This window comes from Arachis ipaensis, chromosome B09, assembly GCF_000816755.2.
Source record: "Arachis ipaensis cultivar K30076 chromosome B09, Araip1.1, whole genome shotgun sequence".
NCBI classification, from domain to species: domain Eukaryota; kingdom Viridiplantae; phylum Streptophyta; class Magnoliopsida; order Fabales; family Fabaceae; genus Arachis; species Arachis ipaensis.
In genome coordinates, this window is record NC_029793.2 from 141,617,540 (window position 1) to 141,630,942 (window position 13,403).

A 13,403-nucleotide genomic window follows, 5' to 3' on the forward strand; every position below is an offset into this window, starting at 1 on the left:
TTTTAACGAGGCATCATAGTAGGGGCTAAGGGAAAATAAATTATCAAAAGCCCTTAGTAGCAATAAGGTACCTCCTCAATTAATAAAGATCTCTTTCATTTTAAATATCTCTTTTAAATTCCCTTTTTATTCTCTTTCTACGAAACGCGCCGATTTAAGCTCGACAAAACGTGAAAATCCCATGAACCGACTTAGATGGTCGTCAGGATAAAACGACGAGGTACAAGTCGGCGTAAAGAGGCTATAGAAGTCGATCATGATAAACTCGGGAGCAGTCCGACTCATAAGTCGGAATGCGAAACCGAGTAAAATTAAAATGAATCGCAAAAGTAGCCTAAGTCACGAAAAACTCAATAAAACAAAATTGAGTACTAGGAATAACAAAAAGAGATAGGAAAAAACTAAGAAAAAGTCGTAAGGCTGCCTTGAGGATCAAAGAGATTCAGAAAAGCAGGCAAGCCCCAAAGAAAAGGTTTTTTCCAGAAAAGATCAAAGAGTCAAAAGAACCACGAACAGAAAAGCATGCGCGCATAAGGTAACTCAAAACCCTTATCCAAAAAAGGGCATTTATTTAAACGCTAAATTAAACCCTTATTAAAAAGGATATCGAAAATTTGTTTTGTTTACGGCCTAAAAGGCCAAAAAATTGTTGCAAACATCAACAAATAAATATAAAAAGAGTTTAAAAAGAGGGGCCCACAGGCCGAGCCCCAATAGCCAAAATCACTTCTTAAGAGGAGTAGAAGGATCACCACCACCAGGACCAGGAGTTGGAGAGAAAGTCGGAGGAGCGGCAGAAGAACTCGGAGCATCCTTAGAGCGAGGAGGGGACTCTATGATCCTCTGCCCCCGAGTCTTCAAATCAGACTCAGACTCCACCACGGGGACAGGAGGATCCACGATGGCACCATCAATAACAACCTTATCAGGGTCCAAAGGAGAAAGGTCCAAGTCAGGAGCAATGACTCCGACCTGCTCCTTAAAAACCCTCCAAGCCTCATCAGCACCATCCGCAATAGAATCCTCCAACTCGGTATAGGCCTTCCGAGCATTCAGCAAGTCATTCTTTACAGACACAAGATCAGCAAATAAACTATTGTAGCTGGCTTGCGCTGCTTTCCTCAAATCCACCTCCATGTTGCATTGGGCTTGCAACTTCTTCTCCTTCTCCCGGAGGCTGGCTCTCTCCTCCTTCAGCTTGGCAACTTCCCCCTCCAACTCCCTCTCATGCTCCTGATATATGCGAAGCCTGCCTTCCAGCTCATCGACCCTTGAGGTCGTCCCTAAAGAGCTGAGAGGAGTCTTCTCAAATATATCTAAGAGTTTACCACAAACCCCCGCCGTCTTGAGACTCTCCTCAACCACAGTGGTGAGGTAGTGCCGAACAGAAACATCATCCATACTCATACGAGCATGAGGATAGATGTTCTTTCGGACGAACGCAAGAGCGTCCGCCTCACCAGAAGCGCCAGACTCTAAGGTCTTGCGCTTCTTCGGCTCTGGTTCAGGAGTAGGTCGGACAGAAGGGGGTGGCAGAGAGGAAGCAGAGGAAGAAATTACAATAGGTTGGGAGGGAGTCCCGACGTTCCGAGGAGGAGGAGGAGGAGGAGAGACAACCGCCCTAGCACCACCAGATCTGGCACGAGACCTTGCCTTGGCTTCCTGAACCCTCTGGTAAGACTCTTGAGCGCTTTTCTTTGCCATCTCTGCAAAAACAAATTGGTAGTTAAAAGTCAGACAAGTCGGTAAAAGAAATTGCAAGTCGGAAATAAGTGAGAAACGCAAAAAGCTACCTAGTTGTGACTGGACAAAAGTCGGCGACCCCTGGAGAAATTTTTTAGTATCCAAGTATGGGGCCCTCCCCCACACTTCTCGGAGGAACCCTACGATGGCCGCCTCCACTTCGTCCAGGTCGTCCAGACCATACTTCTCACAGGGGGAGGCCTCTAACCAGTATAGAGGAAAGCGAGGAGAAGAACTCTCATCTAAGAAAAAGGGGTGGTGACCCTCTACTGCTTGAACTTTGAAAAAATAGCTTTTAAAATCGTGAAAGGATTCGTCAAAAAGGGTAAAAAGCCTCCGACCTTGTATGGCTCGGAAGGACACCCACTGTTGCTTATTATTTAGCCCACTGAAGGGCTTGGTCATATGGAAGAGATAGAAGAAAATCCTCAAAGAAATCGGGAACTCTAAGGCCTGGCTGATAAATTGGTAAATTTTCAAAAAACCCCAAGAGTTGGGGTGAAGCTGGGTGGGAGCAACCCGGCAGTGACGTAACACAGACATTTCAAACTCTGAAAACGGAAGAAAAATGCCCAAACGGGTGACCATACTCTCATACATAAAAAATAAATGAGGGGCCACCTCGTCGGCCCTCTCGAAGCAAACCCGGTCTTCTGGACCCGGGACTACCAACTCATACTTCGGCTCATCCTCTTCAGAAGTACAAATTCTGTGGTGAGTACGAAGGTGGGTGATAAACTCGGTATCGACTGAAGGCTCCTCCCCTAGGACCGTGACATCGACCCACTGAGAGAGAACATCTACGGAAGCCATTTTCTTTTCTTAAAAGGGGTGACAAGAAACCTACAAAAAGAAAAGGAAAATCAACACACGGTCTCTAAAGGGACGGAGTACGGAACTAAAACCTACAAACCAATCTACCTACAAAATAAAAGCACGCAAATAGAAAGCATGTTACAGAAGGGGAAAAAGCTAACCTTTAAGTCTAAAATCAAGACTGGAGGAAGTAAAAGCCTTCGAAACGCAAGAATGCAGCACGAACGAATGCAAGGAAAATTCGGTACTGAACACGACCTGCTCCAAAGAAGTCGGATACGAGGGTTAGCTGGCAGATAACACTCATTCGAATGAGTAACTGTCCCTAGAAACTCTCTAACCACTTCATAGAGCCATATCTTAACCTCCCTAAGATATGGGAACGGTTATCCACCTAAAAAGGTGGCACTATTTCAGCGGTAGTTATTGGTTCACCACTATAAATACACTGACACCATTCAGGTATCTCCAAGTTCCAATACTCTCTAACCTGCTCACACTCTTGCTAACTTAGGCATCGGAGTGTCTTTGCAGGTACCACCCCCCATTCTTTCACACGTACAAGTCGGACGGAGGAACACCGAGTAACAGATCCACTCGAAAGCCACCTCCTTTATACGTTTGGGCCAACCAACGCCATCCAGCCCATTAATCTCCGGTTACCCACCGTAACAGTTATTTTTTGTAGAATTAAATTAAATATGTGCAAACTAAAGTTAAATTTAAAGGTGTTTAGTTTAAAATAATTTTGGATGTTGAATTTCCAGAATGTGATTTTCAACACGATATTCTTAAAATTATTAGTATTTTATTAATAATATATATGTAAATAAAAAATGAATTGCTTGTATATTTTTTTACTCTTTAAGTATCAATTTCATTCTTTGTATTTTTGTGGAGTTTTCTTTAATATCTACTTGTTTTTCTTCTCTCAGTGCATGTAATTTTTCAATGATATCTACAGTAAAAATAACAAAAATGTGTAGAATTTTTTTTGAATAAGTTAGTTTTAATAAGAATAATTGAAATAGTATAAAGTGAAATTATCTGTTAATATTTTTCTTTGACCCACCGTGTCAGACAATGTTTTAATAATGCAAATTTAAAATAGTGTTGGAAAATGTTCAAAACTGAATCTTTAATTTCTTTCACAATTATTGTGAGTAAAAAGTTTGATTTCATTATACCTTTAATTGGTCTATACAAATCATTTGCATATTCCATTTTCAAATTTTGTATAGTATAGACTTTTTCTTCTTGTAACAAATGTTTGAATTTGTTCATCATATTTTTCTTCACAATTATATGAAGATGTGTTTTCTGCAGTGTTACTAAATCATAGTTAATAATTAGTTAAAAAAATTTGATTACATTTGTTTTTTTTTAAGTTATTAGAAAAGGAATAATGAATAGCATATTAAAAGAAGTATAATTTTAACGATATTAAAATACAATTATATATAAAGTATTAGAAAATAGTATAAAAAGTATAAAAAGCAAAGATAATTAAAGTATTTTTTTGTAAATTCAATTTAAAAATACAATAAATATGTTTGTTTTGTACCTTTTCATCTAATATAATCATTTCTAAGCAAAGAGGTTCTTGTGGGTGTTAATGTTTTTCATAGACGCAAATTTTGGTAAACCAATTGTCTGTTTGTTTGGTGATATTGTCCAAAGAATGATGTTCCATTGAGTAAGTTTGAGATGTTGTGTAGTTCAAAAATAAATTTCTTGTGATAAATTTGATGTTATTTGAAGGAATAGTGATAAGAGACTTATATAAGTAGTTCAAATAGTATGGAATTTGAATATTTGTAACGTAAACTTTATTATGATTAATAATATTATTATGACATTTGTAATATGGATATTTATTACATTTAATGAGTTATTTATAGAAATTAATAAATTAATTATCCGAGTTATAAATTTATTGTATTGTTTATAACGGTAAGATATAATAAATATAGAGATATGGATTCAATGTCTTTGTAGGTTATAAATTTGATTAGACACTATTAATTTCTAATTATTGTCATTGGTGATTTTGCACCCTAATTTACATATATTTCTATTACTTTGTATATATATATTTTGCTGATTTGGAAATAAAAGTTGATTTGGCAAAAATTGAGTAGTTGATTATAAAATTTTGTCAAGTAAGCGATGTTGCTGACATGACATTAGTAGGAGGAAAAAGATATTTTAAAAGTAATGTGAGTAAACTTACCTATCTACTTTTATATATTAAGAATAGATTATCATTAATATTAAACTAATAAAAAAATAATTTAGGTAATAATATACTTTTATTTTTTTATAAGAATAATCATGATTCTTTTATTTGTGAAAAAAAAAAAAGTAAAAAACTAAGAAATTATATAAAAAATATTTAAAACTATTTTACAACTTAAAATATAAATAATCAAATTTACCAAAAGGGAACATCAATGTAAAAATATTAGATTATTGTGTTTTATCCTTTTAGTTATAAGGTCAACTTTGTTATAGAACCACCAATAGATTTTTTCCTTTTATTTTCTTCCTGCAGAACTCAAAACACATAGTGGTCAACATGGAACTTTTATGATGTGGAAATGATTTGGCAAATTCCATTTCCACAAAGTTCTTGAAACATGTGGAACACTCTTCAATGGCCTCCTGTAGTCTGCTTGAGATCACTTTCTATTTTTGACCTAAGCAAAACTATATCCAATGTCTCCAATTCATAGCCCTGTCAGCAAATCCACTTTATGATATATACATATAGTTTGACTAACAAACATACATAACTGATTATTTTTTTATTTCCTTAGTATAATAATTTTTAATTTAATAACACAATATTATAACTATAATAAGCTTCTGCCTAATGTTGCTTACATAAAAAATATCAATTTCACAAAAAATATTGGTTCTGCAGTTTAAATATTAGACATACTGATACTGATATATATAGTCATATATATATAGATACATATTTATATGCATTTTTTCTAGCTAATTAATTAGTAGTTCATTCTAGAGAAATGATTAAGGAATTAAAAATAATATTTAAGCATTAAATGATACTAAAACATTGAATAAATTAAATTAGTGGAGAATCAAATTGAGTTGGTCTAGTGGTTAGTTCACTAGTCCACTTATTGGCCAATGGAAAACTCTTAAATAGAAATCCGTGATGGATTAATCCTTAACCTGGGTTGAAAGATACCGTGTGGAATGAAAATTAAAGTAGTGTGGCGTCAGAAAGGTGATGAAATAGAAAATCATCCACATGAATCTGTCTGAATGTCTGATGTTCTCATCATATAATAACATGGGATATTCTTAGTGGTCCATCCATGCATGCATGCTAATGCAACGTACCAGTTAATTAAGTGGTAGAGAAAAAAGAATATATACCTCTGTGGAAATGATTCAGGAGTTCCCTCATATGCACATGGCAATAAAGTTGTTGATGACATTGCAATGGATTTCTTGATTTCCTGCCACAGACAAAACCATGTGCCACCCTTCACAAGTTTGTGATGATGAGTTTCTTCAAATAAAAAAAACTAATAATAATGATGTTTTCTTCTTCAAAGGCTGAGTCAATTCATTTCCAAGACAAATAAAGAAAGCAAAAAGGAGGGTTATCTATATACAAGGAATTCAGCACCATTTCCTATTCACAGGAAAGCAAATAGATTGTGTTGTCTCCCAAGTCATGTATGTGTGCTTTAATAAACTTGCCTACATTACAAACATGATATACATTTTGATCAATCAAGTAGTTAAGATACACTATTGATTTTGTTTAAGAAATATTTTCATTAGCAGCTTTGAAGTGAACATTCAGAAATGTAATATTTTCATTCACCATTTTCCTTGTCTATATCATTGATTTCAAATATTATATGGTATATAAGAGTCACAAGCTAAGGGAATATATATGGCATATGCTTCACCATTGCTTCTTCTTTATCTTATCTTCTTATTAATCAGAGTTTAAAGAAGGCTTGCATCATAAAGTTTAAATGCCAACTCAAAAAGCTTTGATGATGCAACTTCAGATATGCAGAAAGGTAGCAGTGCCTAACAACTTACACTTGTAAAGCAACACTAACTGGAAAAGAATTTCAACTAACTAGTAACTAGCATAGTGATTCATCTTTTAGCCTTTTACATTTTCATTTATGCATGGTTTACTTTCATTACAATTTGAAAGAAGATAAAAAGTGCATTTCTCCAATAAGGTGATGATGAGGGAAGACATCACAATAAACTAATCAGACACAATCTTTATCCTTAATTAATTTCTAGTATTATCAACAAATATGGAAACTTGCTCCTTAAGATTTCATGTCTTGTATCTAAACCTCTAAGAACTACACCTTCAATATTATAGGTTTTAAAAAAAGGATGGCTTTAAATTCTATATAGCATCTTTTTCAAAAAGCAACCAAACATTCCATGACATCAATGGATCCACCTTTGAATACATTCGTCATGCTACTGCCTTTATTATATCCATCAAGATCATGGTTGATGATCAGAGGCTGAGTCATCCAACACAAGGATCAAGATTGAAATTCCAAGATTTCATCCCTTTAAATACCTCTTTGGAAGACAAGGAAATCATCAAACCAGCCCAAGTGAACATATCTTCATTCCTTGAACATCTAGTATCTCAGAAATCAGTATCTTAATCACCAACTGCTAAAATGTCAAAGAAGATGCAGACATCATCATCACTTCTTCAAGACTTGTTCATTGGAAATCCAATCATCTCGGCAGCATGTGATCAGCTTCAGAAATCAGTTAACAGATACTATTTGAATGACTCTGCCTCTACTCAATCTCAATGTTCAACTAAAGCATCAAAGCAAAGTAAAACTTTGAATGTTTCGATTCTAAACAAGCTTAGAAGGAAAGCAGAAGATAATCTTTCACAAGGAATCCAAGAACATGGTTAGTATTCTTGTATTTCTTTCTTTATTTGTTATACAGAATGATTTGTTTGGTGTTTATGTGAAGTCCAAAATCTAACTCAATTCACATGACTATGAAATTGCAGTGAGATTGGCACCAAAGATATCTGAGACTATTAAGGGTAAGTTAAGCTTAGGGACTAAAATTCTTCAAGTGGGAGGAGTGGACAAAGTCTTTGAGCAATTCTTCAATGTCAGAGAAGGCGAGAGGCTTTTGAAAGCTTCGCCGTGCTATCTATCTTCAACATCAGGCCCCCTTGCAGGTCTTCTGTTCATCTCAACAGACAAGGTTGCATTCTGCAGTGAGAGATCAATCAAAGCCTTTAATGGGAAAGGCCAAATGATTAGGATCCATTACAAGGTTTCTATTCCACTCAAGAAGATCAAGTGTGTGAACCAAAGGGAAAATTTTGAGAAGCCAAAACAGAAGTATATACAGATTGTTACAGTGGACAAGTTTGATTTCTGGTTGATGGGAGTCATAAAGTATCAAAAGACTTTGAGATATCTTGAGCAGGCTATTTCTCTTTCTCAAGCTTAGATGATTTTGAGACAGTGACTTGAGAATGTTTTGTGAGCATTTAAACTCCCAATTGTACATATAAAAGAGAGAAAGAGAGAGAGATTTCAAGTTCAAGTGCCTGTTCATTAATTATGTACATATGTTTAGAGGAATCATAGTGTTGTGTTTGAATTATGTATCAAATTTATGTATATTAATTAAGCATGAGCATCTATCTTTGATGTATTATCAGATTGTGTTGATAAATTTACTTTTAACATTGACAAAACTAAGACTCGCACCATGTGTAGAGAGCTAAATAAATTAGACTACATAGTATAGATTTATATAACAGTGAAGGTCTAATATTTTAAAGAGTGCTACCTAGTTTGAAGATTGATAAAATAATATGTTAAATTGATGTTTGACTAAGTATGTAATTTCTTTTAATAAAATCCATTATTTGGTTATAGTAATTATGTAAAAAAGGTACAATACAGACACCAATAGAAACAAACTTGTATATTAGAACAAAGAAGACATGGGCATGGGAATATATTTTCTTCTTTTGAGTTGATTATTAACATCTATAAATTGCTGACATGACACAATTAGAAAGAGCAATATCACATAAGTTCATTCTATAATAACTTGGTATCAAGTTTTATGTAATATAAATAATATATTAGTGAATTAATTTAAAAACCAGCATTAGTGAGGTGTTAACTGTTATTGTCAAGAAGGTATTCAAATTTTCATCAAAAGGACTTGTTCTTATTTCTGGCAGTTCAAACTACTTTTCTTCTTTTCTTTAATCTCTGTTGAGTCATATAACAATATAGTCCAATTAATGATGATACAATTTTTTTTGTGGTCCAAACCTAAATTGAACAGAGATTTTCAGATGGAATTACAAAGGTTCCCAGCACATGGGAACTAGATAGGGTTTGTTGATGTTAGTTACAAAAGCTATATTTATGGTGCATGATAAGGGACATGGAGTATCATTCTTAACTTCTTATACCACTTGATAAATTTTGGCACCAAATTAGTGTTCTATCACAACAACTGATCCACCAATAACACTTAATATTTTACAGGAATTGTTGATTAATGAAAAAATGAAAATATTTTTCATAATACAACTAATCCCCTTAAAATTTCAGTTATAAAACATTAATTTTCTCTTATATAAACTCAATCAAGCTGCACAAATAATAAAATGAGAATGATTTCCTTTTAGAAAACAGCAGAAAATGAAGAAGGAATTTCTAATAATCTATTTAGTTTTGAATGTGGGGAATGAAAGTATTATGAGGGAGTGAATGATTTTGGCTAATTCCTTTTCCACAAAGAATTGAATTGTGTCTCCCACTTTAATTCCTTCCAGCACATGATGTCCACAGCCAAACTAAAATTTCATTGTTTCCTTTCCATTTATAAACTAAACAATATAATGTTCCAAAGCACTCACTTGCCTTCTTTTCTTATAAAAAAATGCTACGTGCACACCAAAACTCAGCCACTAAATTAGCCGCTATATATTTGTATATAAACATATATGTTGTTTAAATTCTTTTTAATGTGTATAACATGGGTGCTTTCTTACAGAGCTTACCATAGCCCTCTCAGCTACCTCACTTTATGATATATATATATACTCTTGCCACTCACCAAAATATGCACTTTCAATTAATGTTAGTTATAACTTTTAGGACTAGAATACATGAAGTAAATTATACCATAGTAGGAAATTCTTAATATAGTTAAATAAGGACTTTGAAATGCTGAATTAATTTCATTCACACGTTTGGTGCTAGTCTCTTTTTTTTTGTTATTTTTATATGTAGCTAGGAAAATGCAAAAGCTGAATCTTTTCTCTGACTGAACCTCCAAACATTTTCTATTCCTTTTAGCATGTGATTTGGGATTGATGTAAGCAAACAAACTTTTACTTATCTTTACTTTTCCATGATCTAATACAAGTAAACCTTGGAGAGGTATTGCATCAGAAAGTTAAGATTCCAGCTAAGAAAGCTTGAATGACACCCTCATGTTGGCATTTTTATATAAATAAAATAAAGTGACAAAACAATGGATCCTGCTTTGTCATCAACTACTCAACAAGCATGTGGCATAGATAGATATATCCTACCAAACCAAGATATATTATTAATTTCCTTAATCTTGCTAAATTGCAGCTTATAATTAGCTTCCTTTTTTTTCTTTTTTTTTGTCCCTAATGAATCCAAAAAATTTGCCTTGGTGCAAAGAAATTAAATTCAACATATATTCTATTTTTTACATGGATAAATCCCATGCTCAAAATCCTTTAACCAAAACAGTTATGAGCATAAGAAAATTATATGTAAATTTGAATATAAGAACACCAAGTTCATTGTAAATGATGGAAATAACAGACACAAACATGTTTTTTGCTAAACTGAATGAATTGAGAGTAATTGCCAAGTTTCAACCTACAGTCAATATCCAACTGCTATAAAAAGATTAACAAGACCCTTTGGTCTGAAATCTGAGTAAGCATGTAATAAGCAACCAAATATTTTGTCCAATCACATTCCAAGTTTGTGTAAGTTTTTTTTTTATATATATTATTTCAACTGTATCAACAACTAGAGCAGACATGGAAAGAAGTTGCCTTATTTAAACACACATCCTTTTTCATAATCTTATAGGATTATAATTAAGGATGACTTGTATTTTACCTTGTATATAATGACTTTTTCTAAAGGCAAACCAAACATGAAATCCCAAGATTTTGAATTACTTTATTTCATTTAGTCTTCATGATGATCCATATCTGACTCACCCTACAAAAAGTCAAGACTTAAGACTTACCTAGTTTCCTTTTAACCATTATATATATACCTCTTTAGAACACAATGATTCATCATCCAAGTTAAGAAGATTTCTTGAATACAATTCAGTTAAGTGCTCAAGACAATCCACAAGAAGAACAACAAAAATGAAGTCCTCATTTCTTCATGAGCTTGTTAATGGACTTCCTATCCAGAAGTCATCAAGGAGATACTTGCCTGATGCTTCTGGAAAATACAACAAGTCTTTCGCGAAATCAAAGCAAGGTAGGAACACCCTTTTCATCACAATATTGGATTGGTGAATCCTTACTAAAGAAAATGCAGTTCTATTCATGATGGCCATTTTGTTTTTCCAGGTAAAGTAAATTCGGTTTTGACTCGGATGAACAAGTTCAGTTTCGCACATGGAATCCGAGAACATGGTAAGTACTTAGTTTTGAAAAGCTTTTACCATGTTTGGGAAATAGAATGAATGAAGTTAACTGTAACTGATGGTGTGTAAAACTGTTATTGTAACTTGCAGTGAGATTAGGACCAAAGATAACAGATACAGTTAAAGGGAAATTAAGCTTAGGGGCCAGAATTCTCCAAGTTGGTGGAGTAGAAAAAGTTTTCATGCAACTTTTCAGTGTTAAAGAGGGAGAGAAGCTTTTAAAAGCATCACAATGCTACTTATCAACCACATCAGGTCCTATAGCTGGTCTCCTATTCATTTCCACTGAGAAAGTTGCTTTCTGCAGTGAGAGATCAATCAAGATCACTTCACCAAATGGAGAAGTGAAAAGAATCCATTATAAGGTGATTGATTAAAAGATAGCCCTCTAGATCTCTTTAATATCTTTTTGAGACGTTACTAATACTTAACTTGAAAAATGTGTTTGTCATTTCAGGTGTTGATTCCAGTTGTAAAGATAAAGTGTGTGAATGAAAGTCAGAATGTGGAGAAGCCTTCACAGAAGTACATAGAAATAGTTACTGAGGATAATTTTGATTTCTGGTTTATGGGGTTCTTGACTTATCAAAAAGCATTCAGATGTCTTCAGCAGGCTGTGTCTCAAGCTCAGAGGACAGAATTGTTGAACTGAACTTGTTCATCCCTCTCTCTATGTATCAGAAAAGAAAAGAAGAATTGTTCATCCCCTTTGCTTCATCTCTTTATTTTGTGGAGCTGCAAGGCTCCTAAATATGTACAAATATCACATGATTTTGTTAATTAAAAGAAAAAGGAAATCCCTCTATTTCTTACACTTTTGGTCTCTTCTTTTAAATGAAAAATGATGAAAATGCATGGAAGTTATTATGGCACAAGTAATACAATTCCATACACTTAATCCATAGTGTAGGTAAGCAAAACAAGGTTATCAAGCACTAACTAAAGTACATTTTAGTTCCTAACATATGAGTTAAGTCTTAATTTCATTTCTAATGTTTAAAACCTTCTATTTTTTTTTAAAATATTTTATTTTATTTTTATTTTTGTTCTCTTTTAAAATTTAAACTTTTTCTTCAAAAAACTCTATTTTCTTTCTATTATTATATTTTCATTTCTCTTATTTTTCTATCACTTTTACTCTCAAATCATTACAATTACGTTTTGATACTACTTAAAAAAAATTATAATGAAAGAATGGGTATTTTTCAATGAAGATAAAAAATTCTAATTTTGACCAAAAAATTAAAATAGGACTAAATAAGATGTTTGAAACAAAACTAATATGTTTCAAATATTAGAAAAGAAAGTCACCAAAAAAAAAAAACATTAAAAAAGAAATTATGACATCACAAACTTTTACCCCACTAAATAAAAAGAGATCTCATGGACAAAAGTTTAAACAAGTTCGACAATGATCATCCTGTTAGAATTAGCGTATGCTTACAAAATCTAACTAGTTACATAAATTGCACATGCATGCATATTTAAGAAGTTACAACTTTGTGAAAGTGGCTTCCAAATTTCATTTTCTTTAGTATAATGTACCAGGCATCTTTCGCATCTTTCAAATCTTGGATTTTCCACATGTTTTTTTACATTTGGGGGCTTAAGGGGTGATGTGGAGGTGATTTGGCACTCCCATTTGTTGAAACAAAAGGTTGTGTTTCGGTGCCTCCATCGCATGATGTTAATGGCGGACCTAAATTTAGCTGACTAGGTTATCACAAAATAAGCAACGAAGGTCCTTTCACCTTGCTTACTCGATAAGCACATTCTTTAAACCTACCCAATTAATTAATTATAAGTACAAAGGATTTAATCACTGATGGATGCTTGTATTTCTATCATATCAATGATGTTTGCCAAGTAAATCTGCCTGATGTAACAATTCATTTAGTAAATGGTAATTCCTTTCCACCTGATTTCCTTAAATTCCATTTGTGATGGGTGACTTCTGATTTAGTCTGGAGTGTTTTTCTTTTAAAAAAATTGCAGCCACTAAGTGTGATTTAAGATTAAAATTTGTAAATAAAAATTTGTATCAAACTAATTTTATAAACTTGATTTTGATAAAGAATAAATTAATATTAACT

At 33.3% G+C, this 13,403-nt stretch overlaps 2 protein-coding genes across 2 annotated transcripts; both read left to right on the plus strand.

Annotated features, from left to right (window-relative positions):
• LOC107616679 (GEM-like protein 4) lies at positions 6,976 to 8,286 on the plus strand. The gene is made up of 2 exons (XM_016318627.2): positions 6,976 to 7,515; positions 7,622 to 8,286. The coding sequence occupies exons 1-2, from the start codon at positions 7,269 to 7,271 to the stop codon at positions 8,074 to 8,076; spliced, it is 702 nt and encodes a 233-aa protein (XP_016174113.1). The 5' UTR covers positions 6,976 to 7,268; the 3' UTR covers positions 8,077 to 8,286.
• LOC107616564 (GEM-like protein 4) lies at positions 10,773 to 12,124 on the plus strand. The gene is made up of 4 exons (XM_016318514.2): positions 10,773 to 11,141; positions 11,234 to 11,299; positions 11,401 to 11,675; positions 11,768 to 12,124. Exons 1-4 carry the CDS (start codon positions 11,024 to 11,026, stop codon positions 11,960 to 11,962), a joined length of 654 nt encoding a protein of 217 aa, XP_016174000.1. The 5' UTR covers positions 10,773 to 11,023; the 3' UTR covers positions 11,963 to 12,124.

What these genes read in the sequence shown, in the direction of transcription:
- LOC107616564 (XM_016318514.2), top strand. Translation starts at nt 11,024, where the DNA reads ATGAAGTCCTCATTTCTTCATGAGCTTGTTAATGGACTTCCTATCCAG. An exon ending in TTTCGCGAAATCAAAGCAAG is followed by an intron (nt 11,142 to 11,233) that starts GTAGGAACACCC and finishes TTGTTTTTCCAG; the next exon opens with GTAAAGTAAATTCGGTTTTG. An exon ending in TGAAAAGAATCCATTATAAG is followed by an intron (nt 11,676 to 11,767) that starts GTGATTGATTAA and finishes TTGTCATTTCAG; the next exon opens with GTGTTGATTCCAGTTGTAAA.
- LOC107616679 (XM_016318627.2), top strand. Translation starts at nt 7,269, where the DNA reads ATGTCAAAGAAGATGCAGACATCATCATCACTTCTTCAAGACTTGTTC. An exon ending in ACAAGGAATCCAAGAACATG is followed by an intron (nt 7,516 to 7,621) that starts GTTAGTATTCTT and finishes ATGAAATTGCAG; the next exon opens with TGAGATTGGCACCAAAGATA.